The following is a 20842-nucleotide window of genomic DNA, read 5'->3' as shown; positions in this document are numbered from 1 at the left end:
GGGTAGAACTAATAGGATAAGTGTATAAATAAAGGGGAGTTTATTAAGACCAGAAGACTAAATGAGTCTAGTCTTTCCACATTTTCTCTGCCTCCTTTTGTTCTGGCTATGCTGGCAGCCGATTGATTGAGGGTGGGTCTCCCTTTCCTAGTCCACCAACTCAAATGTCAATCTCCTTTGTCAACCCCCTCACAGACATACCCAGGAACAATACTTTGCATTCTTCAATTCAATTAAGTTGATACTCAATATTAACCATAACAGACAGCAAATGCTGTTCTATCTGTGGAAAGTCGCACTATATGTATATATATATGTAATATTGAACATTAACTTGATTGGATTGAAGGATGCAAAGTATCATTCCTGGGTGTGACTGTGAAGGGCTTGCCAAGGGAGATTAACATTTGAGTCAGTGGACTGGGAAAGGCAGATCCGCCCTCAGTCTGGGAGGGCACAATCTACTCAGCTGCCAGTGTGGCCAGAATAACGCAGGCAGAAGAACATGGAAAGACTAGATTGGTTTAGTCTTCAGGCCTACATCTTGTGCATGTTTCCTGCCCTCAGACTGAAAGGACACAAAGATAGATGTGTACCCGCCCCCCACCCGCTACACCCTTGTTCTGCTCTCTAATCTTTGCACATACCAGAGATTTCGTAAGTTCTGTGAGTACCTGGTTTTCTGCACGTACCAGAGATTTTGTTTTGCACATACCAGAGATTTTGTAAGTTCTGAGGCAAGGTCACAAGACGTGTTTAAGTAAGATAAACTCTTGCTGCCATAAACCTGCTCTCCCGCCTCAAAGTTTGAACCAAAATATCAGAAATGGCAGGAACCAATCATAGTTAGCCAAATCGCCTTGTTCAAACACTAGCCAATCATATATCTGATTTGTATAATAACTCTATGCCCACTTTTCTTAGACTATATAACATTGTTCGGAGCTGAGTGGGGGAGCTCTCCTGCCCGTCTCGTTTCACGAGCGAGGGAGAGCTCCAGGTTCGAACCTGTAATAAAGATCCTTGCTGCTTAGCTTTGACTCTGGACTCTGGTGGTCTTCTTCGGGGAATAAACAGTCTGGGCATAACAAAACATCAGATTTCAAGTTCTTCAGCTTTGGGACTCAGACTGGCTTCCTTGCCCCTCAGCTTGCAGATGGCCTATTGTGGGACCTCACGTTGTGACTGTGTGAGTCAGTACTCCCTAATAAACTTCCCTTTATATATGTACATCTATCTTATTAGTCATGTCCCTCTAGAGAACCCTGACAAATCCACTCTCCTTCAAATCTCGCACTTCCACTGTACACAGGTGAAGGAGAGCAGAAATTAAGCTCCATTATAAAACTCTAAACTATCTCATTCTCAGTTTTATAAATAAATGGAAACCCTATAATACTAGAATAAATTCCCTGATTCTAACCTCAATCTGCCTTATAAATTTTATTTCTCTTTTGTCAATAGATAAAACTTGGTATTTTATTCTCAAATTTACCTCAAATTTACTTTTAATTTGCCTCAAAACTCTTTTGTGTTCTCTCTTGGGAGAATGTTTTTAAAGCTAAATTCCAATTCTAATTTTAATTTAATATCAATCATAGTAACTTATTAAACTTATGAAACAAAATGTATCAAATAACAATTTAATTTTCTCAGGTAACAATTTCCTGAGATTTGATAGTCAATAGACTATATATGAGAAACTGCCTGCGCACCAGCCACGTCTCCTCTCTTTCCTTGCTAACTAAATCATCATTTTCTTCAGTTTTTCCTGAGCTAAAAGGTAGTGTAGGCTCCTCCCAGCTACAGAGGTAAATCTTAATTAGTCTAAGCCAGTAATGGCAAGTTCGTTATCCTTACTGATAGTTGATTTGGGCATATGTATATAAAATATTTATCAAAAATGGATGTGTCTACCATCTCCCCTCTGGTATAGTCTGCTTGCAGTTCTTGATGAAATCCTTACACCACCAAATTAAGCAATTCTGGAAATAAGCCCCTAATCTCATTGTGAAACAATCAGTGCTTTCATTGCTTAAGTCATTCCAGTTTGGGTCTTTGGCAATGTGTTGCTGTAATAGATCCTAACTGACTTATGTAAAGTATTTAATCTGCCTAACTTTAAGTTTTATATTATTATTACTATTTTAAATATGAGAACACTGAGTTTAAAAAGGTTAGATACCATTCTCAAATTTGCAGAATTACAAGACAGAGTTAGAATACAATTGCAAAGATCAGGGTATTTACACCTCTATTATGTGATCTCCAATTATATCAAAAAATACCCTACTCACCATCACGGACCCCCAAATTGTGTACCCAGCATACACAGAAATGGGACGTTCTTCATAAGAACTAAACGCCACACACATCATTACTATTCCCATGCTAAGGCTCATCAAGGCAATCAGAATCTGCACAACCTAGAAATGATGAAGAAAGCAAAAACTGATTATCCACCACAAAAATGGTACTAATGCCACCCCCTTTCCAATCACTAAGCTATCCTTATTCTTTTTATTTCATACAGTCATATGACCTTGATATTCTGTTGTCACTCTTTTTTTTCACATAAAGAACCATGAATATTTTCTCACCAACATTATCTCTCAGGATCTCTACCATTGTCAATCATTTCACGGTTAAAAGGAGCATGCCAGACCCAGCCCACAGGTGCTTTTCTGATACCTAGGATGCTACTTCTACCACAACGGTTTCTCTCTGTTGTCACACACTCAGAGAGAAGTGGCCAAGGAATTAGAAAGCAATTATTCTAGCAAGGGGAAGTAACCTGAAGAAAAAAGAGTGTGTACAGGGGAAGAAAAAAAGAAGAGCAAATCTGATATTTTCTTGACGTCTGGGGCCTAAGGACATGAGTATGAGTAAATAGCGTTCTTAAAATAGGAGAGTTGGAGTACAATTATCTCATGGCATTAAAAATGGGTCAAAAAAATTAAAACAACTTATCAAAATTTATGGAATGTAGAGAAAGCAGTGCTTAGAAAAAAATTATAACATTGAATGAATATATTAGAAAATAATGATCTAAAATCAATCACCTGAGAGTCTACCTTAAGAAACTAGAAAAAGAAAAGCAAATTAAATTCCAAGTAAGTGGAAGAAAAAAACATGAAATAGAAATTAGAGCAGAAATCATAAAATTAAAAACAGAAAATTAATAGACAAACTCAACAAAACCCAATGCTTTTTTTTTTTTTAAAAAGAAAAATACATAAATAAAACCAATAAGCCTCTAGCCAGTCTAAGAGAAAGAGAGAGAGGACACAAATTACCCATAAGTGAAAGAGGGAACATCACTCCGGTTCCCACAGAAATTAAAAGGATAATAAAATAATGCTATGAACATTTCTATGCCGACAATTTGATAACCTTGAGACAATGAATTGCTCCTTAAAGACAGTTTGTCAAAACTCACACAAAAGAAATAGGCACTCTGAATAAGCCTATAATTATTAAATAAATTAAATCAATAATTAGTAAAATTTCAAAACAGAAAGCACCAGGCCTGGAAAAGTTAATCAGTGCATTCTACCAAACACTTAAAAAAGAAATTATACCAATCAATTCTTTACAGAAAATAGAAAAAGAGGAAATACTCCCTAACTCATTCTATGGAGCTAGCACTATTATCTACCAAAAAAAAGTCAAAAACATTACAAGAAAAGAAAACTGCAGACCAACATCTCTGGTGAACAAAGATGTAAAAATTCCCAACAAAACATATGCAAACTAAATATAATAGTGTATCAAAAGAATTATATACCATGACCATGTGGGATTTATCCCAGATATGCAAGGCTGATTAGATATTCAAAAATCAATGAATGTAACTAATGACATCAACAGGCTGAAAGGAAGAAAAATCACATGATTATCTCAACAGATGCAGGAAAAATATTGAACAAAATCCAATGCCGGTTTATTATAAAAACTTTTGAAAAACTATTAATAGGGAAGAACTTCTTTAGGTTGATAAAGAATATTTATTCATAAAACTACAGCTAACTTCATACTTAATGGAGAAATTCAAAGCTTTCTCACTAAGATCAGGAAAAAGGCAGGGATGATCCCGTCACTACTCCTTTAAACATTTACTGGAAGTCACAGCTGAAACAGTAAGAAAAGAAAAGGAAATAAAGGTATACAATTGGTAAGGAAAAAATAAAACTACTTTTATTCACAGATGACATGATTGTCTGTGTAGAAAATCTGAAATAATCAACAAAAAACTCCTGGAACTAATAAATGATTATATTAAGGTTGTAGGATACAAGCTTAATACACAAGAGTCAATTACTTTCTTATGTACTTAGAGTAAATAAGTGAAATTTGAAATTAAAAACGCAATACTATTTAAATTAGCACCCCCCAAAATTAAATATTTAGGTATTGGTATTTGGTGTTTGTTAGGCATAAATCTAACAAACTATGTACAAAATCTGTAAGAAAAACTTAAAAAAATAAATCAAATAACTAAATAAATGGAGAGATATTCCATGTCCATGGATAGGAAGACTCAACATTGTCAAGATGGCAGTTGTTCCCTATTTAATCTGTAGGTTTAATGCTATCTCTCTCAAAATATTAGCAAGTTATTTGTGTATATTGAAAAACTGACTCTAAAATTTATAGGGAAAGGCAAAAGACTTAAAATAGCAAAAACAATCTTGAAGAAGAAGAAGGAGTTGTAGGAGTAACACTACCCAACTTTAGGACAAACTATAAAGTGATAGTAATCAGGACTATGTGGTATTGGCAAAGAAATAGACAAATAGATCAACTGAATAGAATAGAAAGCCTAGAAATAGACACAGAAGTATAGTCAAGTGATCTTTGATAAAGGGCTAAGGTAATACAATTAGAAAAATAGTCTTTCCAAAAAAAAAAAAATATGACTTAAAAAACTGGACCTCCATAGGCAAAAATTGAACTTAGACACATACCTTGTATTCTTCACAAAAATTAACTCAAAATAAATCACAGACACAAATGTTAAACTCAAAACTCTGAAACTCTTAACAGATGACATAGGCCAAAATCTAGATGACCTTGGTTTTGGTGATGAATTTGTCAATAAAATACCAAAGGCACAACCCATGAAATACAGAATTAATCATCTTAATTTTATTAAAATTAAAAAAATTCTGCTCTGCAGAAGACACTGTCAGGAGACGAAAAGATAAACCATAGACTGACAGAAGATTTTGCAAAAAACATACCTGACGAAGGACTGTTATCCAAAATATACAACAAACTTAAAACTCAGCATTAAGCATATAACATCTCAGTTAAAAAAAAGTGCCAAAAACTTTAATAAGACACCTCAAGAAAGAAGATACAGAGATGGTAAATAAACATATAAAAAGATGCTCCACATCTTATGTCACCAGGGAAATGAAAATTAAAATGGTAATGAGACTGGACTACACACCTATTCGAATGGTAAAAATCCAGAACATTGAGGACACCAAATGCTGCCTATTATGTAGAACAGCAGGAACTCTCATTCACTGCTGACTGACATCTTCCACATCGCAAAGTAACAGGGAAGACGGTTTGGCAGTTTCTTACAAAACTAAACATGCTCTTACCATACAATATAGCAATCATACTTACCTGTTAAGTTGAAAACTTATGTCCACACATAACATGCACACAGATATTTATAGCAACATTACTCCTAATTGCCAAAGTTTGGGAGCTATCAAGATGTCCTTCAGCAGGTGAATGCATAAATAAACTGTGGTACCTCTACACAATGAAATATTATTCAGCACTAAAAATAAATGAGCTATTAAGCCATAAGAAAACATGGAGGAAATTTAAATGCATGTTATTAGGTGAAGGAAGGCAGTCTTTAAAAACTACCTATTTTACAATGTTAACGGTATGACTTTCTGGAAAAGGCAAACTATGAAGACAATAAAAGATTAGTAGTTGCCAGGGATTGGTGGGAGGAAAGGATGAATGGGCAGAGCACAGAGAATGTTTAGGGAAGTGAAACTACTTTGTATGATACTATAAAGGTAGATTCTATCACTATACCTTTGTTAAAACCCATAGAACACACAACACAGAGAATGAACCCCATTGTGATTTGTGTACTTTGAGTAATGATGTGTCAACATAGGTTCATCAGTTGGAACAAATGTCCCACTCTGGTGGGGGAAGTTGATAATTAAAAAGCTATGCACGTGTCGGGGCAAGGGGCATATGGGATATACCTGTACTTTTGCTCTCAATTGTTCTTTAAGCCTAAAACGTCCCTAAAACATGCAGTATATTTTAAAATAATTATTTATACATTAAAAAATTGAATCTAGTATGTGCCAACATAAATAACCTATTTCATGAAAAATAGCTATATTTTCCCCCCAAAAAATGAATAATGCAAAAAAAAAAAAAAAAAAAAAAAAAAAGAAGGAATCCAAAGAGTCCACAATGATATTTTCTCAGTGGTTTGAAGCTTGGGCTAGTGATAAACCTATATTTCATGTTCTTTCACCTGCCCTAACCTGACATTCTTTTAATTCTACATTGTTTTTAGACACGTTCACTTGAGACTCCAGATGGAAATGCTCAGAGAATAACAGATTTTTCATCCTCTGAGCAGTGGGCTAAGAAAAGGTACCAGACAGAAAGAGTAGCAATATGCATCTATCTGCTATCAGGAAGGCCTGTGGAGGGGGCGTCGGCTAGTGCACAGGTGGTCTTTTCTTTTGCTGTTCTTCTATGCTGAAGTCAAATATAATTATCATGGATGATCCACAACCATAGAATAGATCTGAAGTCAATATACTTTAAATATAACTAATTTGGAAGCATGATGTGGTAGAATATGATGTATTTTTTCAAAGAAAGGGCCTGAAATTAAATACTGATGTTGCTAGGGCTGGTTGATATATTAAGAGGCTGGTGGGACAGTGCATTTGGCATTAGATCTGATCAAACATGAGTTTACAACACTATTGGTCTTCTCCCAGATTTGCAACTGACTTACCCCAAGGACTTTGGGTTCCCCCTTCAAGAACTTCTCTTGCAATCCTTTCCACAGATATGAATGTATGACACCCATGTTTCCCAACTGGGGCACACCAGGGCCAGCCCCTGGCGTAGCCTGTTCCATTCCTTGCATGGTTGTCATGGCAGCAGAAAAGGTGCTACAATAAGAAATGTAATTTAGGATGAGGTCCTGGAAATGACAAAAGAAAGACTTTATACTTTCGGGCAGATTCCCCCAAGGACAAAACCTGGTCTACCTTTCCCTCCAATATTATAACAGTTGTTACAGCTAGGGAAGTGGAAGAGGCAACACATTAAGCAGGGGTGGAGAGAGAGAGAGAGAGATTGACTTAAATGTTACATGATATCAATAATATGCTAGAAGAGAGGACATGTTGACAGAAATGAGGTAAATTAGAGAAATTTCTTCAACTTCAAATCCCAAGTCTGCTCAGATTTTATTTCTATCCCTTTTAAAGCCTAGTCCCTTGATTAGAGCCACTTCCCCGTGAAGGATTACTTTTGTAATAGTAATAAGCTACACAAACTCATCTGCCTTCCAATTTATGGTACAGTATTGTATAGCTCCTCCTTTTATAACCAGAGCACAGTTAAATTCTCAGGGCTGAAAATCTTCCCATGTAACCTTGTATTTTGTCCCATAAGCTCTGAACTTTGGGAATAAAACTTACGGCTCTGAGTCATATTCTTCGCACCACAAATTTAAATCTCTTTTCCTATTACGGTACTTTAAATTCTAACTTGCTGGTGCATAGCAAGGATACATAAAGCCATTTTTTGAGATTCCAAGCACAAAGATGTGACTGTTATGCCTCTGTCTCTCCTCAGTATGACTCCCACCAAGTAATGTGGAGACAGGCTAAAGCCACGTGGAAATGTTTATCTGTGTATTTCAATTCATATTCAGATGTTTCATGGCCCACTTCCATAAAATTTTAGGGAAGTGAAGCTTGCTAATATCCTTCAAGTCATGGTTGATTTCAATGGAGCATATATGCTAAAAAGTCTTAACTTTGGAAATGTGCACCCTTTTATTGGTAACATAATGAAAAAAAAAGTTATTGTAGCCCAAATTTGCTATGTTCAGAAAAAATTCAGATTTCTGTGGAAATAATTGTCATCCTATATTTACCTTTGATAAATCAATGAAAATACATTATTAGCTATCTGGCAATAAAATTGATTAAAGTTAGGAGAAGGAGGGTGAATTTCAGAGAAAGCTAGAGGGGAAAAGTTAAAATAAAAATAAAAGATTAATCATTTAGAACATTAATTTTAGTAATGTAGACATTCAAAGTTATGAAAAGCAGTAAAAATAAAAAGTACAAAATTACAAATTATAAAATAAGAAAAGTATTTTTTAAAAGAAAGATAAATATAATTAATAATTAATAAGAAATATATAATGTAAATGTGATTGAAGTAGTTAAGGACTTAAATGTAAGGATGTAAACAAAAAGTCAATGTTCTTGTTCTTATCTCGTCTAGAAAAGTTCCAAAAACAATTTGGACAAACAGAATTAGAACTCCATTTTGTTATGAAAGTGAGAAACAAGTAAAATCTCTGTAAATCAGGTGAAATGAGTGTTAAAAACAAAGATTGCATAAGGATAAATTTGGGGGAAAATGTAGAAAAAGTACACAGATTTCAGATTATACTTATCAAAGATAAGAGTCTCCTTGAGGTATACGGCATAAATTATTGATCATAATCCTGGGAATTAAATGCATCAGCTGATACCTATCACTTCCCTGGAGAATTATAGTTCTGAGAACGATCAAAGTCAGTAGTAAAGGAGAAATCCCACCAAAAAGACACATGCTTAGAAAACAATTAGTCTCTGAATAAGTCTTACGTTGGAGTCCATAAAGAAGGAAGTAGATATCCTTGATACAAGCCTCCAAGAAGCCCCACAGATTAGGAGCATCTAGATATATACCAAATATAGAATATGTAAAAAGTATGGATACTTTATTCAATTGAAAATGAAATCACAAAAATGAAAAGTTAAAGTGCAAAAAGTGACACAACATTTTGCAACATGGTCTCAAACAAATTTCAAATATAAAATAATGTTGACAGAAAAAATTTTGCCACTGTGTTAAATAACAAGGAATAGCTGAAAGTAGAATTAGTCAACTGGAAAAAAATTGAACAAATCACCAAGAATTCTACAGAGAAACAAGAAAATGGTCACAATAGAAGAAAGGTTAAAAGATGAGAAGTGTAGAATTAAAAGGTCTAGAATATGTCTGATTAGAATTCTAGAGAATGTCAGCAACATGGACAACTAGAAGTTACTAACCCTCGTCACTATCACAAAGACACACACACACACACACACACACACACACACACACACACACACAAAATGAATAAATAGCTACATTCCAACCAAAATAACTAAAGAAGAGCACCAGAAAACAGCAAAGGAGTAGCAGAAACCTTGTAAAGCACAGAAACCCAGGATGGCTGCATGAAGAAGGAGAGAAAATACCTTTCCTCCACCACCCTTCCCCCAGTTAGACCAGCTCTGAGTCAGGAGGGCCTTCTTCCTGCAGGGAAAAGGTAAGTGACAGGACCCCAGCAGCTCCCAACACCACCATAGACACCTGCAATCCTACTGGAGACACTTAGCATCTTCACAGACCCTGAGCTCAGCTGACGGAGCTACCTGAAGTCCACATGTCTGTTCTATCTCAGAGGAGGAGCTGACACTGTGCCCTGGCCCCCATGGCCCGAGCTGCTACTGTGCTTCCCCTTGTTGGAACTGAATCACTGCTAGAGTGCATTCTGCTTCAGAGTAGCCATTGTACCCCTCCATCTCTGAGGCTTAACCCCCACTACACTATGCACACCTGCGAGCCATACCTGAGCCATACCTGAGCCAAACGGCTGCTATCTACTCTCTACCTGCCGAGGCCAGGCTGCCATGGAACTGCTCCATGCCCCCATCTTAGTCGCTGGTGCACCCTGCCCCTCCAAACTCAAGTTGAAACTGTGCTCCTCTGTCTGGGCACCCATAGCTTTGATTGAAATATGTCACCCCACCATCCAGGCAAAATAGTGCAGTGCCCCACCTCCCTGGAACTGACTAGTCCCCTGGAGTCTAAGCTTCTGAGAAACCCTGGCTCCCTAGGGGGTCATTTCTACACTGCTCCAAGAAACCCAAGGAAAAAGCTACAGACAGGCCTAGCCATTCCCAAGGCCTTGCTGCTGCTACATCCAGCCTTACACAGCCTGGGATATTGCCATGCCCTGCCGTCTCAGGGTCTAAAGTTACCACTGTGTGGCACTCCATCTCCCAGGGTTGGAGTTGCTGCTTTACCCTATTGGCTCTGGAACCCAAATTTGAACTGTAACCTGCTCCTCAGAACTCAAGCCTCCAGAGCACGCCTCCTTCCCTGGAACCTTGATGATGTTGTGCACTGACCCCAGAATCTGTCTCAATTCCATCCCTGCTTCGCAGGCTTGAGTTACTGAGGTGTGCTTTAGAGTTATAGCCTCAGGTTTGTGGGTAATCTGCATCCAGCCACGACTGGGTGAGTGATCCTGTGCCAGATGCCACAGTAGTTTTGCAAGACCCTGAGCCTAGGACCTCAGCTCGCACTGCCACTATGCCTGGAATACCTGTGCCTGGAAGGCACAAGCTGTAAACCTTGGTGGAATCCATGTGTACAGGCTCACAGACTGCAAGAGCTGTAGGGGCATGGCTTTCTCCAACTAGGATCAAAGAATGTCACATATAGCTACGGGAGTGGAGCCACTTCTAAGAGCCTCTATTAGGGCAAAGCTGAGTGGGAATGCGGAGTCAGAGCCAACACAGACAGTCACAGTTAGGGATATGCCTAGTGGAGCCAAGGGAGTGGGGCTACCTTTGAGATCTCAGAACCATAAGGCCACTAGCATGCAACTCCAACCTAACAGACCTGAAGCACGGACTGAGCCCAGCAAAGATATGGGAGCGGGGCCATGTCTGAGGGCCCCAGTCAGCATTCCCAGGATTCAGGACATGGAGTCAAAGGAAATTATTCTCCAGATTTAAAGCTTAATGCTGTCTTCTCTGTTGGGTTTTGGACTCACTTGAAACCAGTTATGCCTTTTTCTTGCCTGGTTCTCCCTTTTGAACTGAGAGAGTCTATTCTGTACCTGTCTCACCATTATATTTTGGAAACAAATCACTAGTTTTGATTTCACAGGTTCACAGCTGGAAACATTTGCCTCCCGATAAATCATACCTTGAGTCTCATCCATATCTGCTTCTGACGACTCTGGACTTAGAACTTTAAAGTTGATGCTAGAATGGGTAAAAACTTTTGAGGCGATTGAGACAGAATTAATGTATTTTGCATGTGAGAAGAACATGAGTTTCAGAGGGCTGTGAATGAAATGCTATGGTTTCAATGTTCCCTCTAAAACTCATGTGAAAACTTAATTGCCATTGTAACAGTTTTAAGAGGTGTGACCTTCTAGAAATAATTACATCAGAGACCTTCATCCTCATGAATGGATAAATATCATTATCTTGGGAGAGGGTTAATTATGGCAGGAGTGGACTCCTGATAAAAGAATAAATTTGGCCCCATCTCTCTCTCTTTGCTTTGTGCACTCACTTCCACCTTCCTCCATGGGATCACCCTCACCAGAGGTTTACATCATGTGTGCCCTTAGACTTCCCAGCCTTCAGAGCTATAAGAATTATAAGAACTGCAGCAGATAAATGAATGATAAAAAATTAAACGCTTAGTACTTCATAAAATTACCAAATCACAAAAGGATACAAGAGATGAAGAAATAAAGAAATATCTGCAAAAACAACCACCCCCAAAATAACAAAATAGCACTACTAACTACTTACCTGTTAATAACAACCTTAAATATAAAGGAATTAAATTCTTCAATCATAGAGTGGCTGAATTTAAAAAAAAAAACAAGATCTAACTATATGCTATAAGAGTCTCACTTTAGCTTTAAGAAAAAAACATAGGCTGAAAGTGAAGGGATGAAATACTTCATGCAAATAGTAGTCAAAGGAGAAGGATTGCCTATACTTAGATCAGATAAAATAAGCTTCAAATCAAAAACTGTCAAAAGAGGCAAAGAAGGTCATCATTTAATGAGCTACTGAGCATACAGTGTAGGTAACAGAAGGCATCAGTGACAAACTACCAGAATTTTTTGACAGGGTCTCATTCTGTCACCTAAGCTGGAGTGCAGTGCCGTTATCATGACTCACTGCAACCTCGACCTCAGCCACCAAAGTAGCTGGGATTACAGGTGCATGCCAGCACATCCAGTTAATTTTTGTACTTTTTGTAGAGATGGAGTTTTGCCACGTTGCCCAGGTTGTTCTCAAATTCACAGCATCAAGCAATCTTCCCACCTCAGCCTCCCTCCCATAGTGCTTGGATTATAGGTGTGAGCCACAGTGATGGATCTTAAACCTCCAGATTTTTAACATGGACAAAGTAATTAATTGTTGGACCTTCAGCCGAGAAAGGACATTTGCAGGTTCATAGCCCTCTTAGGGGTCCTGTTCCCATTAGATCTTGCCACTCTTGATTAGCGACTACTTGTAGGATTGTAAAATAATCTCCACACACTGTCCCTTGTACCACCTTACTTTTTTGAAAGAGAAATTTTGGGGAGGCCTGGATATCTTCGATGTAGGTCTTCAAATGTTTGAAATAAATTGTCTCCCTTCTGGGACAAGTTGGTAAATGATCAAACTATGGGCTTTATTATAATGACTTTAAGCCCAGAGGAGAACAATTCTCCCAAGTTTAACAAAATTTGAGGGTATGTATTAAATGTAAGACCAAAAATAAGGCCTGCTGTTTTATTTTATCTCTTTGCTCTGTATCTGAATTTTGTGTTCTGCTTACAGGATGTTAAAGTCTACATATAGGTCTCAATATACCTACTCAATAGCAAGTAAATGTAACCCACTTCACTAACTCCATTATCATTAGAACAGACACTGCAAGAGAAAGAGGAGGGCCTCCTGGCCGGCCTCTACATAGTCTTGTATCTCACTTAGTCCATGAGAGCAAAAACAAGCACAACCCTGACTCTTCTGACCAATCTTTGAGACAAACTGCAAAAGAGAGGAAGAGTCAACCTCGGACAACACGGTACCACGAATAACATGCTCTCTCCAATTATATAGACCCCTCTTCTCCTCTTTTCCACTTCCCCCAAGACAGGAGCAGGTTGGAGCAGGGTCATGCCAGAAATAAAGCCCCTCTCCAGCATGTTCTTGAGTGGCAGGAAGTGTTAGAGGAAGTTTATGTTTTATACTTCAGGCCAGAAAATTGGTAAGTGATAGTAGGAAGACTAATAAAAATAGTTAATATGTACTTACTTATGGGCCAGGCGCGGTGGATCATGCCTGTAATCCCAGTACTTTGGGAGGCCGAGGTGGGCAGATCATGAGGTCAGGAGATAGAGACCATCCTGGCTAACACGGTGAAACCCCGTCTCTACTAAAAATACAAAAAATTAGCTGAGTGCGGTGACAGGCGCCTGTAGTCCCAGCTACTCGGGAGGTTGAGGCAGGAGAATGGCAAGAACCTAGGAGGCGGAGCTTGCAGTGAGCCGAGATCATGCCACTGCACTCCAGCCTGGGCAACAGAACGAGACTCTGTCTTAAAAAAAAAAAAAAATAATAATATGTACTTACTTTTTATTATGTGACATGCAATGTTTTAAATGTTTTATTTGTCATTTCATCATGAAATTCCCCTAAGAGTTATGCTCTATTATTTACAAGACAGAATTACAGAAACACAAAATTAAGTAACTTTAGTAAACAGTGGCAGAACCAAAATTTAAATCTAGGAGATGTAATTTCAGAACTCCTTTGCTTAAGAGGATCCACTACGCTAGTCTGGTGAACAGAAGAGCTCCTCTGTTTGCATATTTATTCATTCCTCAATTGATGGACATTTGGGTTGTTTCCATCTTTTGGCTATTACCGGTAATGCTGCTAAGAAAATCCATCGTACAGGTTTTTGTGTAGATATATGTTTTTATTTCTCCTTGGGAGTGGAAGAGCTAGATCATAAGACGGGTTAATCGTTGAAATTTTGCAAAGCTGCCAAATCATTTCCAAGATGGCTGCACCGGTTTAGAATTTGAATAACAATATTTGAGAGATCCAATCTCTCCATATGCTCACCACCACTCATTAACGTCTTTTTTGTTTTTTCTATCCTAGTGTGTGTGAATTAATATCTCTTTGTAGTTTTGATTTGCATTTTTTAATTACAAATGATGTTGAACATCTTTTCATGTGCTATTTGTATGTTTTCCTTAGAAAAATGCCTATTCAACTTATATTCCCACTTTTAAATTAAGTTTTTTTAAATAGTTGAATTGTAGGAATTCTTTATATGTTCTGGATACAAGTGGTTTATATGATATAGTATTGGCAAATATTTTCTTCCATATCCCATGGGTTGTCTTTACACTTTCTTCATGGTGTCCTTTGAAATAGGAGCCTTTCCTTCCTTCCTTCCTTTCCTTCCTTCCTTCCTTCCTTCCTTCCTTCCTTCCTTCCTCCCTCCCTTTCTCTTTCTTTTCTTTCTTCCTTCTTTCTGTTCTTCCTTCCTTTCTTTCTTTCTTTTTCTTTCTTTCCTTCCTTCCTTTCTTTCTTTCTGTCTTTCCCTCTCTTTCTTTCCCTCCCTCCCTCTGTCTCTTTTTCCCTTCCTTCCTTCCTTCCCTCCTTCCTCCCTCCCTCCCTCCCTCTCTCTTTCTTTTTCTCTTTCTTTCTCTTCCTTTCCTTTCTTTCTTTTTCCTTTTCCTTTCTTCTTTTCTTTTCTCCTTCCTTCCTTCCTTCCTTCCTTCCTTCCTTCCTTCCTTCCTTCCTTCCTTCCTTCCTTCCTTCCTTCCTTCCTTTTTTTTGAGATGGAGATTCACTCTGTAGTTCAGGCTGGAGTGCAATGTCATGATCTCAGCTCACTGCAACATCCACCTCCTGGGTTCAAGGGATTCTCCTGCCTCAGCCTCCCAATAGCTGGGATTATAGGCACCCGCCATCATGCTGGGCTAATTTTTGTATTTTTGGATTTTGGGGTTTCACCATGTTGGCCAGGCTGCTCTTGAACTCCTGACCTCAGGTGATCCCCCTGACCTCAGCCTCCCAAAGTGCTGGGATTACAGGCGTGAGCCACTGCACCCAGCCAGGGTTTTTCATTATGATAAAACCTAATTTATCTGCTTTTCTTTTATGGCTTGAGCTTTGTTGTCATATCTAAGAAGCCACTACTAAACCAAGGTCATTAAGGCTATTTTTTCCTCGAAAAGGTCTTACATTTAGGTCTTACATTTCGGTTTTTGCTCCACTTTGAATTGTTTTGTTTGGTGGAAGAAAGTGTCCAACTTCATTCTTTTGCTTGTGAATCTGAAGTTGTTCAACCATGATTTGCTAAACAGACTATTCTTTTCTCACTTAGTAGTCATGTTATCCTTGTCAAAAATCAGCTAGTCATAAATATAGAAGTTTATTTCTAGACAATTCTATTCCATCCCATTTTTATTTTTAGACAATTTTATTCAATTCTATTCCATTGTTCTATATGTCTGTCCTCATGCCAATACCACACTGTCTTAAAATTATAGCTTTGTAGTAAGTTTTGAATTTGGAAAGTGTAAGTGCACCAAACTATTTTTCTTTTTCAAAAATTGTTTGAACTATTCTGAGTCCCTTGTATTTCCATATGATTTTAGAATTAGCTTGTAAATTTCTGAAATAAGGTAGCTTGATTTTTTTTAAAGATTGTGTTGAATCTGTAGCTCAATTTGAGTAATATTACCATCTTAACAATATTAAGCCTTCAAGTTCCTGCATATGAGTTTTTTTCATTTATTTAAATTTTCTTTAATTTCTTTTAACATTTTGTAGTATTTGGTGTACAAGTCTTGCGCTTATTTTGATAAATTTATTCCCAAGAATTTTGTTCTATTTGAAACTATTATAAATGAGATTGTCTTAATTTCATTTTTAAAATTATTCAATGCTAACATATAGAACTCCAATTTATTTTTGTATGTGTATATGTTTAATTTAACTTTTATTTTAACTTCAGGGGTACATGTGCAGGTTGGTTACACAGGTATTGTGTCACAGCATTTGATTTACAGATTATTTTATCATCCAGGTTTTTTTTTTTTTTTTTTTTGAAACCGAGTCTTGCTCTGTCACCCAGTCTGGAGTGCAGTGGTGTGATCTCAGCTCACTACAACCTCCGCCTCCAGGGTTCAAGCAATTCTCCTGCCTCAGCCTCCAGAGCACCTGGGACTACAGGCGTGCACAACCATACCTGGCTAATTTTTGTATTTTTAGTAGAGATGGGGTTTCACCATGTTGTCCAGTCTGGTCTTGAACTCCTGACCTCAGATGATCCATCCACCTCAGACTTCCAAAGTTCTGGGATTACATGCATGAGCCACTGCGCCCAACCATATCACCCATGTTTTAAGACTAGCACCTATAATTTATTTTTTTCTGCTCTTCTCCCTTTTCTCAGCCTCCACCCTCTAAGAAGCCCCAGTGTGTGTTGTTCCCCTTGATGTGCTCATGTGTTCTCATCATCTAGCTCCACTTATAAGTGAGAACATGCAGTATTTGGTTTTCTGTTCCTGTGTTAGTTTACTAAGGATAATGGCCTCCAGCTCTATCCATGTTCCTGCAATGGACATGATCTTGTTCTTTTTTTTTTATGGCTGCGTAGCATTTCATGGTGTATATATACCACATTATTTTCTTTATTGAACCTACTATTGATGAGGTTTTAAGTTGATTCCATGTCTTTGCTATTGTGAATAGTGCTGCAATGAACATAATGTGTGCATGTGTCTTTAAAACAGAATGATTTCTATTCCTTTGCATATATACCCAGAACAGGATTACTGGGTTGAATGGTATTTCCGGTTTTAGGTTTTTGAGGAATCACCACAGTGTTCCACAGTGGTTGAACTAATTTACACTCACACCAACAGTGTATTAACATTCCTTCTTCTCCACAACCTCGTTAGCATCTGTTATTTTTTTGACTTTTTGATAATAGTCATTCTGATTGGTGTAAGGGAGGCATCTCATTATGGTTTTCACTTGCATTTCTTTAATGACCAGTGATGTTGAGCTTTTTTTCATATGATTGTTGGCTGCATGTACACCTTCTTTTGAAGTATCTGTTCATTTGCATATATTATTTGTATCCTTCAAGCTTGCTTAACTTATTCATTAATTCTAATAGCTTTTTATTTGGTGGGGGAGTGATTCCCTTCTATTCCTCATTGGATGAGTATTTTTATCATACAAAGTATTAGATTTTCTTAATTTTTTTAATCTATTGAGGCATTCATGTGCCTTTTTGTGGTTTTTGTCTTTTATTCAATTAATGCATTATATAACACTGATTTTTTTGAATGCTAAGTTTTATATTCTTAAGATTAATCTGACTTTGTCCTCATATATAATCTTTTTTATATATTGCTGAATTCTACTTGCTATCTGGGGAACCCGCCCCTGATAATTCACGTTATTTCATGTAGGTTCTTATCTATTTCCCTCAGTGTCAGCCAGTCTGAGAAATAAAGGGAAAGAATAAAAAAGAGAGAAATTTTAAAGCTGGGTGTCCAGGGGAGACATCACATGTCAGGAGGTTCTGTGATGTCCCCCAAGCCACAAAACCAGCAAGTTTTTATTAGTGATTTTCAAAAGTGGATGGAGTATACGAATAGGGTGTGGGTCACAGAGATCACATCTTTCACAAGGTAATAAAATATCACAAGGCATGTGGAGGCAGGGCGAGATCACAGGACCAGGGTGAAATTAAAATTGCTAATGAAGTTTCGGGCATGCATTGTCATTGATAACATCTTATCGGGAGACAGCGTTTGCGAGCAGACAACTGGTCTGACCAAAATTTATTAGGTGGGAATTTCTTCATCCTAATAAGCCTGGGAGCACTACAGGAGACCGGGGTTTATTTCATCCCTTATCTACAACCGTAAAAGACAGACATCCCCAAAGTGGCCATTTTAGAGACCTCCCCTTGGGAATGCATTCTCTTTCTCAGGGATGTTCCTTGCTGAGCAAAATAATTCAGTGATATTTCTCCTATTTGCTTTTGAAAGAAGAGAAATATGGCTCTGTTCTGCCTGGCTCTCAGGCAGCCAGACCTAATGGTTATCTCGCTTGTTCCCTGAACATGGCTGTTATCCTGTTCTTTTTTCAAGGTGCCCACATTTCATATTGTTTAAACAATTTGTGCAGTTAACACAATCATCACAGGGTCCTGAGGTGACATTCATCCTCAGCTTACGAAGATGACGGGATTAAGAGATTAAAGACAGGCATAGGAAATCACAAGAGTATTGATTGGGGAAGTGATAAGTGTCCATGAAATCTTCACAATTTATGTTCGGAGATTGCAGTAAAGATGGGCATAAGAAATTACAAAAGTATTAATTTGGGGAACTAATACATGTCCATGAAATCTTCACAATTTATGTTCTTCCGCCATGGCTTCAGCCGGTCCCTCTGTTCGGGGTCCCAGACTTCCCACAACAACTTGCTAATATTTATTTGAGTATTTGTGTCTATATTCATAAGAGACATTCATAGGTAGTTTTGTTTGCTTATGTTGTCTTTTCTTGATTTTGGTGTCAAAATAATACTAGCTTATGTAATAAATTTGGAATTGTTCACTTCTCTTGTAGTTTTTGATGGAAGGGTATTAATTCTTTTTAAAATGTTTAGTAAAATTTACCAGTGAAATCACAGGATCCTGGGCTTTCCTTTATAAAAGTTTTTAAAATTCCTCATTTAATCTCTTATTATAGATCTATTCAGATTTTGTATTTCTTTTTGTTTTTGTATTTCTTCTTCAGTCAGTTTTAGTAGTATTTTCATAAAAATTTGACCATTTCATATGTTATCTAATTTATTTGGATATAATTTTATAGTGTCCCTTATAATTTCTTTAATTCTGTAAATTTGGTAATTATGCTGCCTCTTTCATTCCTGATTTTAGTGATTTCTTCTTGTAATTTTTGTCATTCAATATAGCTAAAGGTTTTTCAAATTTGTTGATCTTTGCAAGAATGAACTTTGGGTTTTGTTGATTTACTGTAATGTGTTTCTACCCTCTATTATTTTCGCTCTAGTCTTTATTATTTCCTTTCTACAAGTTGTTTCCAGTTAGTTTGCTCTTCTTTTTCCAGTTTATTATGGTGGAAGATTGGATTATTGAGCCCTATAGAGTCACAATCAAATTCTAACAGATGTACAAAGAAGTGTTTATGTCACTGAAGAGCTAATAAATATCAAAGAGCTAATCCTACTGAAACTATTCCTAAAACATAAGGAGGATTCCTCCCTAACTGATTCTTTGCAAAATGTCAACCACGAACCTGCCTTATGACCTATCCCTTCCATTCCATTCCCATCCCTTCCATACATACAAAGAGAAATAAAAACATCTGTCCACACAAAAATTTGTAAAATGAATTTTCCTAGCAGTGTTACCTATAATAGTCAAAAGGTACAAACAACCCAAATGTCCAACAACTGAGGAATGAATAAATGTGCAAATAAAGAGTTCTATTCACCAGACTAGTATAGTGGATCCTCTTAAGCAAAGGAGTTCTGGAATTAAATTACCTGGTTTTAAATTTTGGCCCTGCCACTCTTTACTCAAGTTAATTAATCTTGTGTTTCTGTAACTCTATCCTGTGAATAATAGAGCATATCTCATAGAGAAATTTAATGATGAAATAGCACATATAAACATTTAAACCAGTGCATGTCACTTAATAAATACTAACTACATATTGGCTATTATTATTGGTCTTCCTACTCTCACTTACTCATTTCTGGCTCGAAGTATAAAACATAAATTTCCTCTAACACTTTCTGCCATTCAAGGACATGCTAAAGAGGGGCTTTATTCCTGGCATGACCCTGCTTCAACTGGTCCTATCTTAGGGAAGTGAAAAGCAGAGAGGAGGGGTCTATATAATTGGAGAGAGCATGTTATTCATGGTACCGTGTTGTCCGAGGTTGACTCTTCCTCTCTTTTGCAGTTTGTCTCAAAGATTGGTCAGAAGAGTCAGGGTTGTGCTTGTTTTTGCTCTCATGGACTAATTTAGATATAAGACTATGTAGAGGCAGGCCAGGAGGCCCTCCTCTTCCTCTTGTAATCTCTGTTCTAATCATAATGGAGTTTGTGAGGTGGGTTATGTTTACATTTTATTGAGTAGGTATAATCAAACCTATATGTAGACTTTAGCATCCCCTGAACAGAATACAAAATTTAGATTTGGAACAAAGGAATAACATAAAATAGCAAGCCTTATTTTTGGTCTTAAACTGAATCCATACCCTCAAATTTTGCTGAACTTGAGAGAATTGTCCCCCTCTGGGGTTAATTTTAAAGTCATTATAATAAAGTCCATAATATGATCATCCAGCAAATTGTTCCAGCAAAAAGAAGAGGTAATTTTTATTTCAAACATTAGAAGACCAAAGTAGAAGATATTAAGTCTTCCTCAAAATTTATCTTTCAGATAAAGGAAGGTGGCACAAGGAATATTATGTGGAGATTACTTCAGAACACTACAAGCAGTCCCTAATCAAGAGAGGTAAGAGCTAAAGGTAACAGGAACCCTAAGAGGTCTATGGGACTGCAAATGTCCTTTCTTGATAGAAGGCCCAACAATTAGCTCAGTTGTCTGTGTTAAATGTCTGGTAGTTTGTCATTGATACCTTCTGTTACATACCCTCTA

At 37.3% G+C, this 20842-nt stretch overlaps 2 protein-coding genes across 4 annotated transcripts in view; one reads left to right on the top strand and one right to left on the bottom strand.

The window, feature by feature from the left end:
* LOC126935511 (membrane-spanning 4-domains subfamily A member 4A-like) overlaps positions 1–20842 on the bottom strand; it is a 37935-nt gene that overhangs the window by 14216 nt on the left and 2877 nt on the right. For 2 of the 3 annotated variants that reach the window (XM_050757016.1, XM_050757018.1), the window contains exons 2-3: positions 7025–7184; positions 2298–2426 (exon numbers count right to left, since the gene is read on the bottom strand). In XM_050757016.1, the coding sequence (XP_050612973.1) occupies positions 2298–2426; positions 7025–7168 (273 nt within the window). In that variant the 5' untranslated portion in view covers positions 7169–7184. Of the gene's footprint in view, positions 1–2297; positions 2427–7024; positions 7185–13412; positions 13534–20842 lie in introns of all 3 variants that reach the window. The other variant, XM_050757017.1, reaches the window with a different exon arrangement.
* LOC126935514 (membrane-spanning 4-domains subfamily A member 4A) overlaps positions 20628–20842 on the top strand; it is a 53253-nt gene continuing 53038 nt past the window's right edge. The window contains exon 1 of the mRNA XM_050757026.1: positions 20628–20698. The gene's annotated coding sequence lies outside the window, so the exon portion shown is untranslated. The remainder of the gene's footprint in view (positions 20699–20842) is intronic.

This window comes from Macaca thibetana, chromosome 14 (genome assembly GCF_024542745.1).
Source record: "Macaca thibetana thibetana isolate TM-01 chromosome 14, ASM2454274v1, whole genome shotgun sequence".
NCBI classification, from domain to species: domain Eukaryota; kingdom Metazoa; phylum Chordata; class Mammalia; order Primates; family Cercopithecidae; genus Macaca; species Macaca thibetana.
Note: the sequence above shows the minus strand (reverse complement) of the source record. Positions and strands in the feature narration are given on the sequence as shown.